This window comes from Tursiops truncatus, chromosome 20, assembly GCF_011762595.2.
Source record: "Tursiops truncatus isolate mTurTru1 chromosome 20, mTurTru1.mat.Y, whole genome shotgun sequence".
Taxonomy (NCBI): Eukaryota; Metazoa; Chordata; class Mammalia; order Artiodactyla; family Delphinidae; genus Tursiops; species Tursiops truncatus.
In genome coordinates, this window is record NC_047053.1 from 32,675,022 (window position 1) to 32,698,785 (window position 23,764).

Genomic DNA, 23,764 nt, shown 5'->3' on the forward strand with positions numbered 1-23,764 from the left:
GTGCGGGTCTGACCAGTCCCTCCCTGACCAAGAGCAAGTGTTCTTTACATCTAGGCTCATGAGTGTTCATATTTCAGCTCAAAAGGTACACATGTCATGAACTTCACCATATGTGATTCTCCCTTCATGTAAAGGATCAACAACCATTGATTTTTTGAGAAATCTCCATACTGTTTTCCATAGCGGTGGCATCAATTTACACTCCCACTAACAGTGAATGAAGGTTCCCTTTTCTCTACATCCTTGCCAACCCTTGTTATTTGTTGTCTTTTTGATGATAGCCACTCTGAGAGGTGTGAGGTGGTATATCATTGTGGTTTTGATTTGCATTTCCCTGATGATTAGTAGTGTTGAACATCTTTTCGTGTGTTTATTGGCCTTGTATATCTTTTTTTGGAAAAATGTCTATTCAGGTCCTCTGCCCATTTTTAAATTGGGTTGTTTGTTTCTATGATGTTGAGTTGTATGAGTTCTTTGTATATTTTGGATATTAACCCTTTGTCAGATATATTGTTTGCAAATATCTTCTCCCTTTCAGGAGGTGGACTTTTCATTTTGTTGATAGCTTCCTTTGCTGTGTAAAAGCTTTTTAGTTTGATGTAATCCCACTTGTTTATTTTTGCTCTTGTTTCCCTTGCCTGAGGAGACATATCCAAAAAATACTGCCTTTATTTTCTTATAGAAGTTTTATGGTTTCAGGTCTTACATTTAAGTCGTTAATCTATTTTGAGTTTGTTTTTCTGCATGGTGTGAGAAAGTAGTCCAGTTTGATTACTTTGCAGGTAGCTGTCCAGTTTTCCCAACACCATTTATTGAAGAGGCTGTCTTTTCCCCATTGTATATTCTGGTCTCCTTTGTCATAGATTAATTACCCATATAAATGTGGGTTCATTTCTGGGCTGTCTATTTGGTTCCATTGATCTATGTACCTGCTTTTGTGCCAGTACCACACTGTTTTGATTACTGTAGCTTTGTAGCATAGTTTGAAATCAGGGAGCATGATACCTCCTGTTTTGTTCTTCTTTCTTAAGATTATTTTGGCTATTCAGGGTCTTTTTGTGGTTCCATACAAATTTTAGAATTATTTGTTCCAGTTCTGTGAAAAATGTCATTGGTATTTTGATAGGGATTGCAGTGAATCTGTAGATTGCCTTGGGGAGCATCGTCATTTTAACAATATTAATCCTTCCAATCCATGAACATGGTATATCTTTCCATCTGCTTGCATCATCTTCAATTTCTTTCATCAATGTCTTATAGTTTTCCAAGTATGTTTTAATTGTTTATTGCATGATTACTACATCAGTGGTGTAGACACCTGGCTGACTGCTTGGGAAGGCACACAGTTACACCTCTGCCTCACATCACACATCCCGATAAAATTCTAACATCTATGAAAGAGTGCATATAAATCAACAAACAATTGGAAAACCATGTCCCATAGAGAACTGGATAAATTATGGAATACTGATACTACGGACTATTATCAAATCATTAAAGTCATGTTTTAGAAGAGTATTTAGTGCTCATAATACATTGTTAAGTAAAATAGCAGGCTACAAGAAAGTATACAGGTTATGATCGCAATTTTGTAGACTAATTTCCCACAATATATCTGGAAGAGTGTTCATGTGCACACACACATAACTGAAGTGTGTGAGTCCACACAGTGTATACACATACATAGACATGTATCATGAAACATATCAAAATGATAATAGTGATTATCTCAAGTCATTCTTACTTACGTATATTTATTGTTTTGTTTTTTCCTAAAGTTCCACAATGAAGATTCATTATTTGTATAATATGGAAAATCAATAAATGTTATTTAGAAAATGAATCTATGATGGTTTTAATATTAAAATAATTTAAACACTTTGGTGAAAGAAAGTGGAAAAAAATTGGGGGAGCCTGCACCATGAAGGCTGGGAATCCGGTTGCCTGAGCAGCTCTACTTTTTCCTGATGCCTTCCATGGAATGACCAAACACGACTATAAACTTCTGGAACCCGACACCATGCGTAGGCTATGTTTCTCTGACGAGGGAACCTGCTGGCCAGTCTTGGGAACCTTGCTCTTGTGTTACACAAGACAGGCTAGGGGTGGCCCAGGGCATCTCTCCATTTCCAGGGGAAAAATTAAGTACACGGTTAGCGTTTTCTCAATTAAAATTTTTCTCCTATAAAATTTTCTTAAACATTTGATGCCTGAAGTTACTCTGATATATTAGAATCTAGTCTGAGACTATATCAGATTTAGTCCTGATTATATATGTAACTGTCTTAAGTTGATACATCAACATTTCAATATGCACTGGTTCTCCAAAGAATGAAGACTACAACAGTCTGGGTACTTGTTTTCACAAGTTCTCCAGGTGATTCTGAAACATGCCAGCTTGAGACCGCCTGTTGGTGTGTGTTCTGAAGTAGTGGGTCTGAAACTTTGCTGTAATTAGAATCATTTGTGCAGATTTTAAACCTCCCAATGGCAAAAGTACCCCCGACCACTAAACTCAGAATCGGTATTTTTTTTTTAAGTTCCCCAAGTAATGCCAACGTGCAGCCAGGTTTGAGAAACACTGCTCTAACGAGAGCAACCTGAAATCCAGGTGCTGCAGCTCCCGAGCTTGAGAATCACAGCTTTGGTAAGAGCCCTGAGTCTTAATCATTTTGTGTTCTCTGTCTCCATCTGCTGGCCATCCTGCTACATAGCTATAGTTTACAACTTGAGTTTCCAAGACATGCTGCAGCTTGTATGTACTTTTAAGAATGTTCGCCAACTTGTGAATATAACAAAGAAACAGATTCACAGATATACAGAACAAACTAGCGGTTACCAGTTGAGAGAAGGAAGTGGGGAGGGGCAAAATAGGAATAGGAGTTTAAGAGGCACAAACGACTATGTATAAAATAAGTAAGCCACAAGGATATATTGTACAGCACAAGGAATATAGCCAATATTTTATAATAACTATAAATGCAGTATAACCTTTAAAAATTGTGAATCACGATGGTGTACACCTGAAACTTATATAATATAGTACATCAACAATATCTCAATTAAAAAAAATGTTTGGGACTTCCCTGGTGGCCCAGTGGTTGGGAATCTGCCTGCCAATGCAGGGGACATGGGTTTGAGCCCTGGTCTGGGAAGGTCCCACATGCCACGGAGCAACTAAGCCTGTGCACCACAACTACTGAACCTGCGCTCTAGAGCCCAGGAGCTACAACTACTGAGCCCACATGCCACAACTACTGAAGCCCACGCACCTAGAGCCCGTGCTCCGCAACAAGAGAAGCCACTGCAATAAGAAGCCCGCGCATCGCAATGAAGAGTAGCCCCTGCTCGCCACAAACAGAGAAAGCCCACGCGCAGCAATGAAGACCCAAGGCAGCCAAAAATAAATAAAAAATAAAATTTAAAAAATGTTTGCCAAAAGAATCAGAGAACCAAAAAGATTTTAAATGTTTAATACAAATAGCTACAAAATATATTCTTGTTTATAATAGGATGGTTTAAGTGTTAGAAATTCATTAACATAATGCATCTAGGATCATTTTTGTGCTCGGCAAATAAAAAGCAGCCAATAAATGTTGATTATTACCGTTATAATTAGGCATAAGATAAACTCCCATCTTTTAAAATATATTTAAAAAATATATTTAGTGCTACTATACCTGGCACACAGTTGGCTATGTGTACCCAATGGTACAAAGATACAGTCTGTACAGTGACAAAGAGAGATCAAGAGAGTGTGTGTGTGTGTATGTGTGTGTGTGAGAGAGAGAGATTTTTTAAATTATAGATGTTTGGGGGAGTATTCTGTACTATGCGTTCTGTCACGTGCATAGATTTATTTAACTACCACCACAATCAGGACTCCAAACAGTTCCATCATCCCTCCAAAACTCCCTCATGCTTCCCTATAGTCGAATCCTGCCCCCATCCCAATCCCTGCAAACCACTGATTTGTCTTCCATTCCTAAAGTTTTGCCTTTTCCATAATGTCATGTAAATGGAATCACAGTTTGTAACATTTTGAGAGTGGTTTCTTTCACTCAGTATAATTTTCTTCCTTCTGCTTGCTCTAGGTTTTTTTCTTATTTTCCTCGTTAAGTTTGAAATTTAGGTGATTGTTTGAAACCTTTCTTCTTCTCTAAAATAAGTACCAAATATTATAAATTTCCATCAAAGCTTTGCTTTAGCTGCATCTATACATTTTGATATGTTATATATCAAATACTATTATATTTTCATTTTGTTCAGTTTCAAGTATTTTCTAAGTTCTCATTTTCCAATATCCTTTGAGACTTGCCCCTTCGACCTCCTATGGATTACTTAGAAGTATGTTATTTAATTTCAAGTAATTAGAGATGTCCTGGTGATTGATTTCTGGCTTAATTTCATTATGGTCAGAGATCATACTTGGTATGATTTCAATTCTTAAAAATCTGTTGAGTTTCATGATCCAGAATATGGTCTATTTGTCCTATTGGTTACTGAGAAAGGAGTGAGTGTTAAAAGTCTCCAACTGTTAATTGCTGACTTGCCATTTCTCCTTTCAGTTCTATCAGTCTTTGCTTCATGTGTTTTGAAGATGTGTTGTTAGGTTCATATCCATTTAGCATTGTTAGGTCTTCTCTGTGACTTGACACTGTTATCATTATGCAATTTCCATGTTTATGCCTGGTAAATTTTCTTGCTCTGAAGTCTATTTTGTCTGACAGTATATAGCTACTCCAAATTTCTTTTGATTAGTATTTGCATGGTATATTTTTCTTTCTCCTTTTATTTTTAACCTATACTACTTATTTTAAATGGGTTTCTTATAAAACGCATATAGCTGGGTCTTGGATATTTTTACATTCGGACAATCTCGTCTTTTAATTAGTATACTTAGACCTTTTAAACTTAATGTAACTGTTGATATGTCTGGATTTAGGTCTACTGTTTTTTGTTTTCTATTTGTTCCCTATGTTTTTCATTCCTGTCTTTCGTTTCCTGTCTTCTTTTGGATTATTTGAATATTTTTTAGTATTCCACTTTACCTATTGAGCTTTTAAATATATCTTCTGTGTAATTTGTGTGTGTGTGCATGTGGTTTCTTTAGCGACTAAAAAATACTTAACTTTTCATAGGTTGTTTGGGATTAATATTTTATCATTCAAGTGAAATATAGAAATCTGACTACCGTATAAACCTCTTCACACTTCCTCTTTATGTGGTAACTTTCATGTGTATTACACCTATATTCACTGAAGACCCCGTCAGACAATGTTATAAGTCTTGTTTTAACTGATTATACATGTTATAAAAAGCTTAAGATGAGAAAAATAGTCTATTTATCCAAATATTTCCCATTTCTGTTGCTCTTCCTTCATTCTCACGGTTTTGAATTTCCCTCTGGTGTCACAGTTCTATTAACAAAATATTATCACACCAAGAAGTCAAATGAGAAAACCCAGAGAGCAAGAGAAAGCAATGGGCATCACTCTCTTGCTGTTGGGACCGCACTGCCTCTGGTCAGAGAGAAGGGTTCCCCTCCCTGAAGTTTTAGGCACCTGCCTGGCTGTGACAGCCTCTGCTGCAGTGGGATTGCCGAGGGGCTGGAGTGGGAGATGAGAAGCAGCAATAAACAGGGATCTCCCTGACTCTCTCTGACTTACATAGGCCCTCTTGCCCCATCCTAGGACCAGAAATAGACAGCTTCTCTGGGAGCTCCTTCTGCCTTCATGGTATGCAGGTCCAGGATTCTGTCTGCTTGGAGTCCAGGCCAGGAGACACCAGAGTGGGAAAAACAGTAAACTTACTGCCAGTTTGGTGGTACTCGGAGTTCCCCTTTCCTTCCCTGATCTTCCTGTTATTCTTTCCTTTCCAAGATAGCTGCTCCATGCATTGAGTCCAGGCACTACAGCTGCATGCAGTGGGAGAGACAGGGTGGGCTAGGACTGGAATGAGAATAAGAGATGGATTTTTATGTAACAAACAGGGCCGTGGATTTACAAAGGCTGAAAAATGCTCCCTTAGGGCACCCTAACTGAGGAAGAGATTCTCTTTTCCCCTGCAGTGTGGTGGCTAGAAGCCTAATCCTTGGTATGAATTTTTACATTCATTTTTCCAGATGAACTTTAGAATCATTTTGTCATTAAAAATATTGTTTTTGATAGGACTTAAGCTAAATTTATAGTTTCAGAGAGATATGGTCTTTTTATAATAAAGGGTCCTTCTATCTAGGAACATGGTATATCTTCTCATTTTTTTTTTTTTCCCTTTTTGCGGTACGCGGGCCTCTCACCGCTGTGGCCTCTCCCGCCGCGGAGCAACAGGTTCCGGACGCGCAGGCCCAGCGGCCACAGCCCACGGGCGCAGCCGCTCCACGGCACGTGGGATCCTCCCAGACCGGGGCACGAACCTGTGTCCCCTGCATCGTCAGGCGGACCCCCAACCACTGCACCACCAGGGAAGCCCTCATTTTTTTTTTTTAATGTCGTCTTCAATGACCTCCAACAAATTTTTTTAATTTTTTCACAAAATCCTTGCATACGCTTTGGTTAGATTTATTCCTGGGTATGTTATTCTTTTTATTACTATTGTGATAGGATTTTTTTTTTTTTTTCCTGGTACGCGGGCCTCTCACTGCCGTGGCCTCTCCCGTCGCGGAGCACAGGCTCCGGTCGCGCAGGCCCAGCGGCCACGGCCCACGGGCCCAGCCGCTCCACAGCACGTGGGATCCTCCCGGACTGGGGCACGAACCTGCGTCCCCCGCATCGGCAGGCAGACCCCCAACCACTGCGCCACCAGGGAAGCCCGATAGGATCTTTTTTAACATTAAAAAAATCTTATTGGTTATTGTTGATATATAGAGGAGCTATTGATTTTGGCATATTTACTTTGTAACCAGCTACCTTACAGAACTTTTATTCTATTATTTTCTGAGTTGATTTTCTACAAATAATTATTTGTGAATTCCATCCCTCAGACTGGTGTTCTACAAATAAAGATAATTTGGAACCTCTCTTTGAAAAAACTTGGAAAATTCTACTTTTGGTTTATTTAATCACACTATCAAATTACACAATGTTAGGTAACAGTGGTGCTGACAGGCTTGCTTGTCTTGGTTGTGACTTTTTTAGCAAAGTCACCATCAAGATAGAAATATTTTATGATGTTAACGAAGCATCTTTTTTTATTCTTTAAAATCTTTAAAAGGATTTTTGATCAGTAAAGAACATTGAGTTTTATCAAGTGCTCTTTCAGTAACCATAAAAATGACCATTTTTATGAGTTTTCTTATTTGACCTATCAATGTGATAACATTTTGTTAACAGAACTTCTAAATTTAGAAAATACCTGTGTTCTTAGAGTCAATCCTACTAGGTCATAGAATAGATTGCAGAGCAATAATTCTCAAGGAAGGGCTTTTTCCATTGACACAGCTGCTCCTGTTTAGAATTATGTCTCCAGAGAGGCTGCACTATATTAATGAGGGGAAGGCCGAATGAACCGGAGTAACTAGAACTCACTTAGCTCTTACGTTCGTGAGATTCTGCTCCTCGTCTGGATTCACATACAAATATCAAAATCAGGGAAGTTGCTGCCCTGCTATTCTATAGGAGGTTTCTGTCTACCCTCTAATCACCTTAGGGCACTGGCTCTACCATTAACTAATTCTACAAAAGAGGTTACAGTGTGCGTCTTCCTCGGGTTCTAGAAGTGGGCAGGAATTAGTGGGTTTCACAGGAAAGGTTTGAATATAAGTGATGTTTCCTAATGCTGTCAGTTCAATGAATAAAGAATCTAGACATCTGTGCCAAGCTGATTCCTCCAAATTTTTCTTTCAAATATCAAAAGAAAGTTCAGAATTTGGCATTCTGAATTAGAATTCTGTATCAGAGCCAGACTTCCTACTGTTTCTGCGTCAAATAAGTTCCGGCCCTTTATTCTCTGAGTGGCTTCCTTTCATAATGGCAGCTTTACTGAGGCCCCAGCCCAGGTGTCTGAGAGGAGCCCCTGGCCCAGGTGTACACCCACAAAGCCACAGGGAGAAGAGAATCAGCACCCCATTGGGACGGAAGCCCACACCCTGCATTATGGAATTTCTAGAAGTGCTTACCCTTGCTTTTTCCCTGCATACGAATATTAACATCTGTTTTCAGAAACCTGGACACCTTAATGGAAGCAAAAGGTTTAGAAAGAAAAAAATTAGATTTTATTCAAGATAAGCAAAGGATAAGAGTGAATCATCAAGTAAAACCATTCAAAGTCACTTCACAGATATTTTATCAAGGAACCCACCAGTGAAAGCCCAAAGAACCAGGAATAAGTTATATATGCCACATTTTTACTTTCATGAAAACAACAAGCAAATAAACTGCTACTAAGAATATATTCCTTCAAGAGAAGGAAGTCCTAAGATTCATTGCAGGGTCAGTACAGGTTCAACTCAGTTCCATGGCCTCTATAAAAAATCGTGTCCAGAATCATCTCCAAAGAAAAGCAAGTCTAAAGAATGCTCTATATGGTAGTTTTTACTGTGCTGGTAGTCTCATTCTTTGGAAACTTGTACTCTACCAACAGAAAAGTGAGCCTTCAGCTCTCTGAGCACTCTGTTCCCTAGTCTTTGCCTAAACAGTATTTTCTGGACATACAACAACACAGAGGGAGAAGAGTAACTTAAGGGCAAAGAAGAAAAACTGAGGACGTATGTATGCTGTGAAATATGTATTTTAAGCTAAATAACCATAGGTAAATAATATATTGCCCAAACCCACTCTACGTATCTTGATTCTTATTTATCCCATATCAAGTATAAGTGTGGAATCTTTTATTATGTATCTCTAAATTCCTGACTGAAATAATTTCCAATAAATTGTTGGTGGTCAAGAGATATACACAAAATTTAAATGTCAATAATTTTTCAGTGAGAAATTACTTTTTATAACTGCTTGGGCATTATCAAAATACAACTTAAAAACCTTTCTTTGTAATCATCTAAATTAAACAAAGAATCCTTTTTTAAGGCACAAACCCAAAAGTGGCAAAACCACCATAAATTTAGCATATGGGACCACATTCTCCTAAAGGGCATTAGGAAATTCAGATAGAAGCTGATGTTACGGCCAGGGTGAAATGGACATGGGCCTAGGCCAGAGGCCCTTGCGTGCCAGTTCACTCTTTACAGGCTTGAGGGAAGGCGTGGAGGGGGTTTACAGGGTTGCCACTTGGGGAGCTCAGTGCAACTGCTATTTATTAACCTGTAAGGAACCGTCTCAGTATTTTAGCAACTGATGCAGCTGTACCAGAACAAACTGGCTGAACAGCAGCTCTGCTCACAGCTTTCTATAAATGCAACTTGATAAAAATGGTAGATTATGGGCACACTGCTTTACATTAGTTTATTATAAAAGAAAAACAATTCCCAGAGACACAATATACAACATTCTAACTCCGAAATCCTTTTGCTATTCTAAAAATACTCTTCTGAGACTAAACACTTTTTACAACCCCCAGTCTGCTCAGCCCACAAGACAACCCAACTCCTTGGCTCCCGCGTGCACAGGTCAGGGGTTCCAACAACCATGGCCATGGCCAACACAGTGAAACCACTCTCTAAAGTGGCTGAGCCCTTTGAGAAAAATTTAAATAGCTGCTAACTCAATCTAAATAAATAGTGAAAGGACTGTTTCTGCCCCTAAGATTAAATCCCACACATCTGATGCTCAAACTCAGGTCTTCCTGTCATCACTTGACACATGGAAGGTCCGGTAAAATATTCACCGATTTGTTAATCCTAAGAGTGCTGCTTGTGATCCAGATGAGTCAAAATAAACGGCCAGGATATCTTCTAAAAAGCCCATGATGGCCCTTTTGGCTGTGTCGCCAGCCAGTGCCTGGACACTGCTTATGTGCTCCAGGGCTGTTTTGACCATCTGGTCTCTTTCCTGCGGGCTGTGGGGTGCTCCAGTGTCATCTCTCTCTGTTCCTGATTTTAAAAACTGTAGGATATAGGACTGGACCATGTCCCCATTCAATTCAAGGGTTTCTTTGATGCAGGACAGGTCTGAGGCGCTGGCCAAGCTCAAGAGGTGAATCAGTGCCTGGCAGATTTGGGTCCGTAGGCTAGCACAGTACTTGAATTCCAAAAAGTCTGTGGTGTCTTCACTCTTCTGTAAGGCAGTGACCAATGCATTCCAGATCTGAGCGTACTGGTCAACAGATCCATAGTGCTCTCTCTTGCCCGGGACAGAAAGGGCAGCGGCAGATCTGATGCGCACTTTGAAGTTCTTGCATGATGTCACAACTGATGTCAGGGCGTTGTAGGCCTGGGAGGTCCACAGGGCTGTTCCTAGAAAGAATCCATAGTCATTAAAGCAAATAAAGGTTTAAAAATAAGTAGGGTGAGAGGGGTAGAAGGAAGCACATACACTAGCGCTCAAGTTAGTCATTTTATGTTTTCATTTAATTCTCACAATAATCCTACAAGATCGGGGTGGTGAGTGACTATGGGATCCTAGGTTAGTGGCCAAGTACTGGCTCCCAAAGCTCTCCCTTTCCCTAGATGAGCATGACATGTGCTCAGGACTTCTGCTACCCTGAATAGGAACTTTGGTGACTTAGAAAGAGGCTCCTTCTCTGGGAAGATGCTCGTCTGAGGCGGTGAGGCTTGGTGGGAGAAGCAGGGACTGAACTGCAGCCCCACCTGTCCTCTCGGCTGGGTGCTTCTGAGCAGCGCACAAAGTGCACAACTGTATGCCCAGCCCTGCTCATGCTGGCAAAAGGCCATTTCATCACACAGATTAGCATCTAGACCCTGCTCTGGACAAAGCAAGTCATGCATTTAATTGCAAAGAAAAAGAAAATACTGTCTAGGCAGTGACTGGGGGACAGAGGACTCAGATTAAGTGAAGGCTCAATTTTCTAATATTGAGAAGATGATGCCTAGATTCTTGGCTCCTCTCGCTTCCTGTTGGCCCCAGGAAATCGGCCAGCTTTATTCCTTGTCAGAGTTACCACTTACTCCATTTCGGGAGTTCTCAGTCCTCAAGGTGGGCAGCAGAGTAGAAGGCAGCTTCCCTAATGCTCCCAGCCCTTCCCAACATCTCTGATGTCTCTGAAGACAGGCAGCAGATACCCAGCTTCCATGAGCTCCAACCCCAAAGGTTACTTCAGGCTGTTTCCTCAGTGGAAAAAGCCACGAGGCTACATCTCCACTGGTTCCCGGCTGACTGGTCCGCCTGGACGCTCTTGGCAGTAAAGGGGAGAAAAGCCAGATTTCCCTAACGTGATGCAGGCTCTGCTGGTCCAGAATGGCTTCACCTCTCCAGGAACACACACTTATGTTTCAAATCTTGTCACAGAGACAAATATGTAAGGTAAATGCTGGCAATTCAAGCGACTGGGATTAGGAGGCTGCGATCCAGACACCCAAGCAGCTGTCAGCCACTGATGATATATCAAGGCGCACAGCATGTCATTACTCAGAGGCAGATCCCTACGCAGCATTCCACTTCAGTACCAAGGGCGCATATGGAATCTCCAATTTATACCCTCTTCCTCCCAGGTCTGTTTTCCCCTTTATTTTTTTCCTGATTGTTAAAATGATAGATGCTCGCTGTAAAAAACTTAGAAAATGAAAGCAGATAAAATCCTACTCATCATCCCATTCAGAGGCAACCACTGTTAATAATTAGACTAATTTCTTTTCAGTCTTTTTTCTATCCATTAACTGAGATTGTACTGTAGAAACAATTTTCATATCCTGTTTTAATTTGCTTAACATCAGAAGTATTTTCCCAGATTACCAAAAACTTTTTGTAAACATAACTTTAAGTGGCAACAAAGTATCTCTCTGAATACATATACCATGATTTATCTCACCTTTCCCCTAAACTGGGGTGTTCAGTATGTTTCCATTTTTTAAAACATTATGAATAATACCGTGGCTTTACTAACAATGCACACTGGTGTGTGCTGTCCAAAGAGGCCCTCCACCAGAGAGGAGAGGGAGACATTCTTACCTAAGGGAAGAGCAGAATTTTTAAATACATTCCCCATTGCGTAACAAGCATTCCATCGGACTTTCATGGCAGCCTCAATTAGAACAGTAGAAATTAGGGCCTGGATAGCCTCCTCAATGATTTCAGCAAATCTGGGTTTTTCTATATGAGATGGTTGCAGAAAATGAAGCAAATTTCCAAGGGCCCGGACTGCATTGCTTTTTACCTAGAATCAAACGTAAAACATGCTAAAGACATGTGTCAGAAAGTATAATTTCCACTTAAAAAAATCCAGGATGCCCAAGACATCTTAAAGCAAGAGAGATAATGAAAAATTCAGCCTGTAAAGGTGCAAGTTCTTAGAACTCGGCAAGGTCTTGTGTGGTTAACATCCTGACCCATCAGAGAGGTCAGGTTCTGCAGAGCTCCTTGCCCTGATTTTTTTAATGTTAGACTGGACTTCAGAGAGGTCCATTTTCCTTGTGGTACAGAGATGGTGTGTAAGGCCCAGGGGCAACAGGACACTGGTGGTTTGCAGCAAGGCTTGGAGGAAAAGCTAGGTTTCATAATTCCAGTCAATACTTTTCTCCTAGACTAGAGTCTCAACCTTTGCAGCATACTAGAATCATCTGGGAAGCTTTCTTTTTAAAAAACCAATTCTGACTAAATTAGCCTGATGTAGGGCTTCCCAGAACCACTGTACTAAATTAAGCACTTGCTATCAGTCAGGTACTATGCTAGGTGCTATTAAAAAAAGGCATCTTGTCAATGGAACAGGAGAGAAAGCCCAGAGATAAACATACATATGGTCACCTTATCTTTGATAAAGGAGGCAAGAATATACAATGGAGAAAAGACAACCTCTTCAATAAGTGGTGCTGGGAAAACTGGACAGCTACATGTAAAAGAATGAAATTAGAACACTCCCTAACACCATACACAAAAATAAACTCAAAATGGATTAAAGACCTAAATGTAAGGCCAGACACTATAAAACTCTTAGAGGAAAACACAGGCAGAACATTCTATAACATAAATCACAGCAAGATCCTTTTTGACCCACCTCCTAGAGAAATGGAAATAAAAATAAAAATAAACAAACAGGACCTTATGAAACTTAAAAGCTTTTGCACAGCAAAAGAAACCATAAACAAGACGAAAAGACAACCCTCAGAATGGAAGAGGGGCTTCCCTGGTGGCACAGTGGTTGGGAGTCCGCCTGCCGATGCAGGGGACATGGGTTCGTGCCCCGGTCCAGGAAGATCCCACATGCCGCGGAGCAGATGGGCCCGTGAGCCATGGCCGCTGAGCCTGTGCATCCGGAGCCTGTGCTCCGCAATGGGAGAGGCCACAACGGTGAGAGGCCCGTGTACCGCAAATGGGAGAAGATATTTGCAAATGAATCAACGGACAAAGGATTAATCTCCAAAATATACAAGCAGCTCATGCAGCTCAATATTAAAAAAACAAACAACCCAATCCAAAAATGGGCAGAAGACCTAAATAGACACTTCTCCAAAGAAGATCTACAGACTGCCAACAAACACATGAAAGGATGCTCAACATCACTGATCATTAGAGAAATGCAAATCAAAACTACAATGAGGTATCACCTCACACGGGTCAGAATGGCCATCATCAAAAAATCTACAAACAATAAATGTTGGAGAGGGTGTGGAGAAAAGGGAACCTTCTTGCACTGTTGGTGTGAATGTAAACTGATACAGCCACTATGGAGAACAGTATGGAGGTTCCTTAAAAAACGAAAAACAGAACTACCATATGACCCAGTAATCCCACTACTGGGCATATACCCTGAGAAAACCATAATTCAAAAAGAGTCATGTACCAAAATGTTCATTGCAGCTCTACTTACAATAGGCAGGACATGGAAGCAACCTAAGTGTCCATCAACAGATGAATGGATAAAGAAGATGTGGCACATATATACAATGGAATATTACGCAGCCATAAAAAGAAATGAAATTGAGTTACTTGCAGTGAGGTGGATGGACCTAGAGTCTGTCATACAGAGTGAAGTAAGTCAGAAAGAGAAAAACAAATACTATATGCTAACACATATACATGGAATCTAAAAAAAAAGGTTCTGAAGAACCTAGGGGCAGGACAGGAATAAAGATGCAGATGTAGAGAATGGACTTGAGGATACGGGGAGGGGGAAGGATAAGCTGGGACGAAGTGAGACAGTGGCACGGACATATATATACTACCAAATGTAAAATAGATAGCTAGTGGGAAGCAGCCGCATGGCACAGGGAGATCAGCTCAGTGCTTTGTGTCCACCTAGAGGGGTGGGATAGGGAGGGTGGGAGGGAGATGCAAGAGGGAGGAGAAATGGGGATAAGTGTATATGTATAGCTGATTCACTTTGTTATACAGCATAAATTAGCACACCACTGTAAAGCAATTATACTGCAATAAAGATTTTAAGGAAAAAAAAAGGCATCTTGGAATCCAATGAGGTATATGTAACAACTTCCATGTTACGGAAGAAATTCACCTTCGTAGAAGTTAAATAATGCACCAAAGGTCACTTAGCTAGTAACCGGCAAGCCAGGATTTGAACCATGTCTGCCTGACCCTAAAGCTTAGGTCTACATTTTTAAAACTTAATAGTGTAACAGGGAATGTCCAAAGCCAAGCTGCTCATCTTTCTGACTTGTCTATTCTACTTAAAGATTTTTGGAAAAAAACAGCTACATGGACATACCATGGAATAGTCTTACAAATGGCACTGACGGGCTTCCCTGCTGGCACAGTGGTTAAGAATCCGCCTGCCAATGCAGGGGACACAGGTTCGAGCCCTGGTCCGGGAAGATCCCACATGCCACGGAGCAACTAAGCCCGTGTGCCACAACTATTGAGCCTGTGCTCTAGAGCCCACGAGCCACAACTACTGAAGCCCGTGCGCCTAGAGCCCGTGCTCTGCAACAAGAGAAGCCACCACAATGGGAAGCCCGCACACCACAACATAGAGTAGCCCCCACTCACTGCAACTAGAGAAAGCCCGCGCGCAGCGACAAGCACCCAATGCAGCCAAAAACAAATAAGTAAAATAAATAAATAAATTTAAAAAATAAAATAAATGGCACTGATATTTTTCATAAGACAGGAAAGAAACTGTACAAGTGTGGAGTGTACACTACATACCCTGAGTACGCCCTCAATCTCCTTTGAACAGGGATAAGTTTGGTGGGATAAAACTATAATACACTAAGTATCTAACTGAAAAATATTAGGTTTTGCTGTCAGTCTACCTTGTCTTTATCCTTGGATGCCTCTATAGCTGATCGCAGCATCTTCAAGAGCAGGAGGCCAGAGAACTCTTCCTGGAAACTTGGGTCTGGTGTTTCCCTGTCCCATCCAAAGCAGGCAAAACATGTTAAAAGGTAAAGCCCAGTTAAATATAGACATGTACAAATTATATTCACTCAGTATAACTATAAAAACAGCTCCACAAATCTGTTCAGATTATACCAAGAACTTACAGTTTATACCTTTTGACCTAGTAGGTCCACATTCTTTTGGATGTAACCAAAAAGAATATCTCAAAATGGAGAGATTTCATGCACGAAAATGTTCAATGCATATAAAAGCCTAAAATAACATGAATGTTCACTTACAGGGTAATGGTGAAATAATCATCACATAGTGATGACTGTGTAATAATAAATACCAATTTATAAAAAGTCAGTAGAAGTCAGGAGAATGCTTATACATGTTATATGTTAGAGTTAAATGACAAAAAGCAAGATACTTGTGTATGAATAAAGCAGTCGCCTCTGGGGAGGGAAACTAGGGGATTAAGGTAGGAGAAAGGCTTTATACTGCATACCCCTTTGTACTGTTTGAATTCTTTTTTTAACCTGTGAATATATTACTTAAAAAAATACAAACACAATATTTAAAAAGTAGGGCAACCATTACTAAGGTTTTGGTTTTATAATAGGGCTCAAAGATATCCTCTTGGGACCTTAGGCTTGGAAGCCACCCAGGAGAAATGAGCTGAGCCACCTACATGTTGACAATCAGAGTGTCTGTCAGGTTGCCTAGGGACCAGGCTGCTTTGGCCCGGACATTAAGAGACTTGTCTTGAAGTGACATCAATATTGCATTTGCTGTGTCTGCAACAAATATGACATCCTGTAAGATAAACAAATCAAAACACTGTAGTCACTTTAGGAGTTCACACCGCTATCTTGAAAATTCTCAAATTTATCTGCAGATAAAGCTGTAAGCCTTTACCACAAATCTCTATTTGGAAATCAAAATTCATTTATTCAATCTATTTACTCTTCTTCTTATATATTACAATTTGGACACTCATTAAAATCCCAGGGGAAGGTCTCCCACGATTCTGGTATGTGCCATGCACACGCGAGGAGCCTACAGATTTTGCTCTTGTGAACATCTTATAACCCAGCCTGCGACACCTGTCTATGAATTCTGAGCTTGGCTTGATTTCCACCTCAGGAAGAGATGTGGACAATGAACACATTTCCAAAACACATCCTGTTCACTTACACACTTCTCAGAGAGATAAAGGTCACAAGTAAGAGTGAAGGAGAAATTTATTTCCTTCTTAATAAAAACTCTATTAGTTTTCTAAATTATTAGTATCGTATGGTAATGTCCCATTTCATTTTTTCCAATTATCCACTGATTTAAACATTTACTGTTTTAGGGTCCTGGCCAGTGTGCAAAATCGTTAAAAACAAATGAACTACAGGCAGTAGCATATTTTAGTAGCAATTAAGGAAACCAGATTACAAAGCAATTTAATTTCCTTTACTGTCCAACTCAGGAGCTCTATATCCACCAAAGAGAGTAAGAAAATGGACTGTAAAGAGGCACAGTGGAGCTACACAGGCTCACTCTGACCTGTCTGAGACACGGAAAAAGCACGTAGACCCCAAGGGCCCGAGAGGTCGCAGCTTTCACTAATCGGTTCTTGCTGTCATTCAGCCCCAGCAGCATGGTGATGCACAGGATCTGCCTGTCACTCTGCAATGAGAAAGGTTGGCCAAGGAAAAGTGCGAATGAAACAGCCATGAGCCGATACCTTCGACAAGTGACTGTGACACACCTGTGTTGAATCCACATTCAGGAGTTGACCACAACTGAGCCCTTGAGGTTAACTTGGCACAGAACAAAGGTTCAACTCAGATCCAGTTATCATCTGAGTACCCACTCGGGGCAGGGGGACACACAGCATCGTGATTACATTTAACCTCTACCATCGTGAGTCAGGTCACTTTATTCTCCTACTTTAGTCAAGCTGCCTTCCTTATAAAAACTAATTTACATAAATAAGAATGGATGCAAATGCCATTAAGGATTAAAGGAAGTAGCAGTCTGAACACTATGTGTGTTGGGCACCAAGCAAGGCGTTTTCACATGCTTCATGTTATTACTCACATCATTTACATTTTATAGGGGATAAAACTAATTTTTAGACAAGTTAAGATAACCAAAGAGCTAGAAGGTAGAAGAGCTGAGATTCAAACCAGCTAGGATTTAAATCCAAAGAGCTAGGATTTTCTAACTTTTGGATTTGAAATCTTTCTGAAATCTGACCTCAAAGCCTCTGCTACTTTCACTTCTCTCTCCCTGCCTTCTACGCACAGGGAGAAAAAGCTCCTCTGAGGCATTAAGATTTCACTGCTGCTCCCCACTGCCCTCACCCTACGCTCAAACAGAACATGCACCTTCTCCTCAGAGATAATGCTGAATACTGGTTCAAAATGAAAAACAGTCAAAATCAAACTCAAGCTCTCATGCTCAGAGTCACAAATTAAAGATGATAAAACACCCCTAAGGTTACCAGCAGATTGCTGAAGGCTTCTGGCAAGATGGAAGACAGGGCATCACAGGCGCTCGCCTGCAGAGTCGGATGCTCTGAATTCTGCAGGGCTCTGGGTAAAGGACCGTTCAGCATCACAGTCCAGAACATCACCACCTGGAACAGAAGCACAGTAACAACTGCAGCCCAAGAGACAACAGTGGAACCAGCTAGACACTAAGACTACCACTAGTAACCACAGTGATGAAAAGTTTTTCCTTAACGTAGTAGCTTATATAAATACTTTTACTAGTACTTCTTCCACAGCAATGAAAGGAACTTTAGAAAACAACTAATTCAATGCTTCCATTTCATTCATTAGGAAACTACAGTGTGGTACAGTAAGGCAGCAGTAGTGATGATGATACTGGGAGGAAGATGAAGATGAGGATAGCAGTAACTGCAGCAGCAGCTGTTTTTCAGAGAGCTTCCCATACCCCAGGCATTGTTCTAAGTGTTTTACACAATCTACTCATTTTAATCTTCAGCCCAACTAAATGAAGAACATATCCTTATCTCCATTTTCACACCAGGAAACTGAGGCAGAGAGAGATAACGTAACTTGCTAGTGGGCAGCAGAGCTGGTCGAGAATCAGATCAAATGACACCCAGCCAGGGCTCTTTCAAACCTCGAGGGCACAAGGGTCGGGGTCCCAGAGCAGCCCAGAGGCCACGTGCCCCAGTGCAAGGAGCACGGATCCAGAGCAGGAGCTGGGGTGGAGTTAGCCCTTCAACTTCTGCTTCCTGTCTCTGCAGCCTCAGGCAAGTCACTGAACCGGTCTAAGCTTTGGTTCCTCTTCAGTAAAACAGGACAAAGAGATCTACTTGGCAGAGTTTATGTGATAATAAAATGTACGACTGTGTAAAGTCTCTAGCACAGTGCCGGATGTACAGTGGAGATTCTTAAATTGAACAACAGGCTCTGTTTTCAGCACTTTGAAGAATTTTCTCACTTCAATGCCCCTCAAGGTAGGCATCTGCAGAGTACCTTTAACAGTCTCCTTCCCATGCTTTATAAAAACCCTGGGATTTCATGCCCCATGTGCAAATCTGTCTGGGGATTTGGCGTCTCCATTTCCTGCCCCATGGACTTAGTCCTCAGTTTTGCCATGCACTCACACACCAATTCTTTCGCCCCACAATCCTAGCTCCTGGACACCCAATCTGGGTCCTCCTGCCCCAAACCAGAAGAATGTGGACAGGTGTGGTTGCCAGCCTCCAAGATGGCCCACAGTGATTCTCACCTCCTAATGTTCAGGAGGCCATCCGCTCCCACACTGACTAAGGCTGACCTGTGTAACTAATGGGGTATTGTGGGAATGACAGTGCAGAACTTCTGAAACTAGGTTATAAAAATTCTACAGCTGTTTTGCTCACTCTCGATTCATTGCTATAAGGGAGGCCAGCTGCCTTGTCAGGAGAACACTCGAGCAGCCCTCTGGAGAGGTCCTCATGGGAAGGAACTGAGTGAGATCTGCCATCAGCCAGCACTAACGTGCAAGGTATGCGAGTGATCGCGCCACCTTGGAAGGAGCTCCTCCAACATCCGTCAAATTCGGCTGACTGCAGTCCCTGCCAGCATCCTGGCTGCAGCCTCATGAGACCTGAGCCAGAACCATCAGGTAAGCTGCCCTCAATTCCTGGTCCACAGAAACTATGTGAGAGAATAAATGTAGGATATGGTTTTAAGTTGCAAAGTGTTTAGGATAATTTATCACTCAACAGATTAGTAATACAGAAAGTATACCCCTTTTTTACATATGAAACAACACTTAAGTGCGAACAGTTAAGAGTCTTGCTCAGGGCTTCCCTGGTGGCGCAGTGGTTAAGAATCCGCCTGCCAACGCAGGAGACACGGGTTCGAGCCCTGGTCTGGGAGGATCCCACATGCCGCGAAGCAACTAAGCCCGTGCACCACAACTACCGAACCTGCGCTCTAGAGGCCGCGAGCCACAACTACTGAGCCCGCGTGCCACAACTACTGAAGCCCACGCACCTAGAGCCCGTGCTCTGCAACAAGAAGCCACTGCTATGAGAAGCCCACGCACCACAACAAAGAGTAGCCCCCGCTCAGTGCAACTAGAGAAAGCCTGCGTGCAGCAACAAAGACCCAACGCAGCCAAAAATAAAAATAAATAAATTTATTTTTAAAAAAAGGAAAAAAAGAGTCTTGCTCAAAGTCACTTGGAACAAGGGGAGAAGTCTGGATTAAACCCAGGTCTGTCTGATAGCAAAGCACAACGCAACTCCCTGCAAACAGTGACATTTCAGTTTTAGTGGCAGTCTAGGGAAGGGACTAGAGCTAGACATTCTTTTTTTGAAATTTATTTATTTTTGGCTGCATTGGGTCTTCGCTGCTGCGCACGGGCTTTCTCTAGTTGTGGCGAGCGGGGGCGTCTCGTGGTGGCTTCTCTTGTTGCGGAGCACGGGCTCTAGGCACGCGGGCTTCAGTAGTTGTGGTGCACGGGCTCAGTAGTAGTGGCTCACGGGCTCTAGAGCGCAGGCTCGGTAGTTGTGGCGCATGGGCTTAGTTGCTCCGCAGCATGTGGGATCTTCCCGGACCAGGGCTCGAACCTGTGTCCCCTGCATTGGCAGGTGGATTCTTAACCACTGTGCCACCAGGGAAGCCCAAGCTAGACATTCTTAATTCTATCATTCCACCTAGGGTGATGGAAATTGTGAAGAGAAAAAGAATAGGCAGGATGAGGAGGGCAGAGGGAGAAAACATCCCTAATGTTGAGTTGATTTGGTTTTTGGTACTAAGTAGAAGGTTTTTTTATGGGCTCACATGTTCCTCCTCCAAAGAATAACTGGCACAGTGTGGGGCAACACACACAAGCTCAGACCACAGAAATGAACGGGAATAAGGGGGAGGGCCCCGGCAGGGAGGGGCTAAGGGAATTAAGACTCACTGAGCATCTACTATTTGCCAGAGTCTTCACATTTCATTCAATCTTCCAAAAGTCCAATGAGTTAAGGATTTTTACTCCTCTTTACAACAAGGAAACTATGCTCATAGTCACATATTCATTAAGTGGTTTAACCCCATGCCTTCTGATTCCAAATCTTGGGCTCTTCCCACCATTCTAGTCTGTCTCTTGGGCACACTGTGTAACCAAACTAGGTTTTGTGGGGGGGAAAAAACCCCAAAAAACTGCTTCTTCCATTACTGGCTGTATGTTACACATAATCTTACCACACACTAAACTGCAAATAAACTGAAATGCAAATAAAACCTATTCATCCTAGATTATAAACCATAATTTCTGATATTGGAAGAAACCATACTCTCTACGCCACTTTATCACTGAGCCTCAAAATAAAACTGACTGAAGCACTAAGAAAAGAGAAAACCATGAATATACATTTACTTACCAAGCTGACTGGCACTCTCTGATCAGGTGCTATGGAAGAATCTGGTTTATACTGTTGTATTAAGCCTGTACCCAGTTCTTCCAGAAGCTGCCAAGATAAAAGAAATAGATTATCAGAGATGAATATTAGAACCATGGAGGTAAAAAGCCACTTCAGTTTGGAGATTACCTCAAATCAAGGGGAAAAGTAATTTCCAACTGATTTTCTTTCTTTTCTCAGAAACTGCTATCTCAGAGGCATTCTTTCCAGAAGCAAAATCACCAAGTATATATTTTTAATTTATTATCAAATCAATTCTTTGGGTTTACATGTAGAGCTGAAAATAGAGGAATGTATTGATATCACTTGCCTACCTGAAACCTCCTAAAGAAACTCAGAATTGATGGACATGCAGCTGAGGGAAGAACATAAAAGGAAGAGAAGAAAAAAGCACACAGCCTTTTTTTTCTTCTTTAAAATTGGGGTATAGCTGCTGTACAATGTTGTGTCAGTTTCCACTGTACAATTAAGTAAATCATCTATATGTATCCATATATCTCTTCCCTCCTGGCTACCCCTCCCACCCACCCCCATCCACCCATCTAGGTCACCACAGAGCACCAAGCTGTGCTCCCTGAAGCACAGGGCTTTTAATGAAAATTACCTTTGCTCCATGAAGCTGGACAGATGGATCTGCCTCCCCCAGGCACTTGCAAATCACCTCTCCAAGCTCCATCAAGTAGACCTGAGTCATTGAAAAGTAGCCCCTTGCCAGATGAGCCAACACCTGCAAAGAAAACAGGGGATTAACCCCAAGACCTGAATGCAGGACTGCAATATCCAGAAGTGTTTCAATATTTCAGAAATCACTCACACTCAACAAGGGGCTGAAATCTGATGTTAATGAAATGAAGAACAACCATAATCTTCAATTAAGTATATAAAATTTTATGGTGCTTTATAATTTACAAAATGTGTTTCATTTAGATTATCAATATTATCACACTTAAGCCTGGGAACAATTTATCTACTGGTAGGTATTTATTGAGTATTTCAGCTGAAGAAACTAAGACTGAAAAAGTTAAAGGTTAAAGAGGTTAAAGGACATGTTCAATATTAACCAGATAATTAGCAGACCCTAGGACCAAAAAACAAATACTTTAATCTAGGGTGTACAGAAAAAACAAATATTTTAGTATTTTTAAAATATTACAGAAAAACAACTACTTTAATCTAGGGTGGTTTTCTTCCTTTGAAGGAGCAAATACTTTGTTGTCTCTAAACAGATATAATACCAAAGAGAAGTTTATAGAAAATTAAACATTTATTTAACTTTCAGATGCAGAAATCAAAGATTAACTCTACAACTTCCTTCAGAATTATTATATAATCTATTATACTGACCTGCCATATAATACCTGAGGTGACTAAAATGGCTTGCAACAAAGGGGATGAATGTGATGTTTTACAACCAATCCCCCCCCACCCACTCCCCCCCAAAACAAAACAACAAACAAAGCATTCACACCTAAAGTGTGAATTCACACACAACTCCCACTAACACCAATGACACACTGCTTGGTTTGACCTTATTTTCACAGACTTACTCCTCAGGAAGTAATCACCCCATGAAGAAAGAATGATTACTTCCATTTCAGAGATGAGGAAATGAAACCTCCTACCTGTAAGGCCTCCAGTCGCAAGGGGAATGGCTCATAGGTGCTTCCTCCTGTGGAGCCAGCATCACTACCTGAACAGGCATCTTCCTTGGGCAGAACAACAATGGAAATGCAAAGTCGAATGAGCCAGCAGGGCTCTGAAGACACCTTTGGTGAGCTAACTGCGGCTTCTTCCAGAAAGGGTCCTGAAGGGCCTTTCTTCCACCAATCAGGAGGACTGACGTGAGGAGTGGCTGAATTGCTATTGCTGAGTCCAGAAGAACAGGGCTGTTGTAAAAGTAGCTGGACTTCAGGTAAAGGTGCGTGAGTGGACACTATGGCCCCCAATAGTGTGAGACTGGACACACGAACATTAACATCTGTCAAAGGAATCAAAAAGAAACTATCACCACAGGAACAGTTACCATAAGGATCATAACTATCTCTGCAGGCAATTAAGAATTATGGCTTCTTTGTTTAACCTGAATCTAATTAAACCTCTAGACCTAACTTCCAGTTTATGGGACAGAAGTGTAAGTTAACACTGTAAAGAAAATACCCAACAAACTGAGAGTAGGGCTTCCCTGGTGGTGCAGTGGTTGAGAGTCCGCCTGCCGATGCAGCGGACGCGGGTTCATGCCCCGGTCCAGAAAGATCCCACATGCCACGGAGCAGCTGGGCCTGTGAGCCATGGCCGCTGAGCCTGCGCGTCCGGAGCCTGTGCTCCACAACGGGAGAGGCCACAACAGTGAGAGGCCCGTGTACTGCCAAAAAAACCCCCAGAAAACTGAGAGTATACGACATACTGTAAGACAACTGGCTTGGACCCTTCCAAAATCAGTATCATAAAAGAAAGAAAAAGGGCCACAGACTACTAGAGTCAAAAAGAC

General features: G+C 41.5%; 1 protein-coding gene across 19 annotated transcripts in view; it reads right to left on the bottom strand.

The window, feature by feature from the left end:
- Positions 1-23,764, bottom strand: part of HEATR6 (HEAT repeat containing 6) — a 130,071-nt gene that overhangs the window by 77,444 nt on the left and 28,863 nt on the right. For 12 of the 19 annotated variants that reach the window (XR_012328516.1, XR_012328519.1, XR_012328517.1 and 9 more), the window contains 11 exons: positions 22,899-23,254; positions 21,881-22,003; positions 21,238-21,324; positions 17,845-17,979; positions 16,902-17,024; positions 16,039-16,163; positions 15,278-15,374; positions 12,021-12,225; positions 9,781-10,348; positions 8,117-8,163; positions 5,814-5,951 (listed from right to left, as the gene is read on the bottom strand). Coding sequence is in view for 11 of the 19 variants with exons in the window: in XM_019945337.2 (XP_019800896.2) it covers positions 5,814-5,951; positions 8,117-8,163; positions 9,781-10,348; positions 12,021-12,225; positions 15,278-15,374; positions 16,039-16,163; positions 16,902-17,024; positions 17,845-17,979; positions 21,238-21,324; positions 21,881-22,003; positions 22,899-23,254 (2,004 nt within the window). In the remaining 8 variants the exon portion in view is untranslated. The other 7 variants (XR_012328521.1, XR_012328522.1, XM_019945327.2 and 4 more) reach the window with 6 other exon arrangements.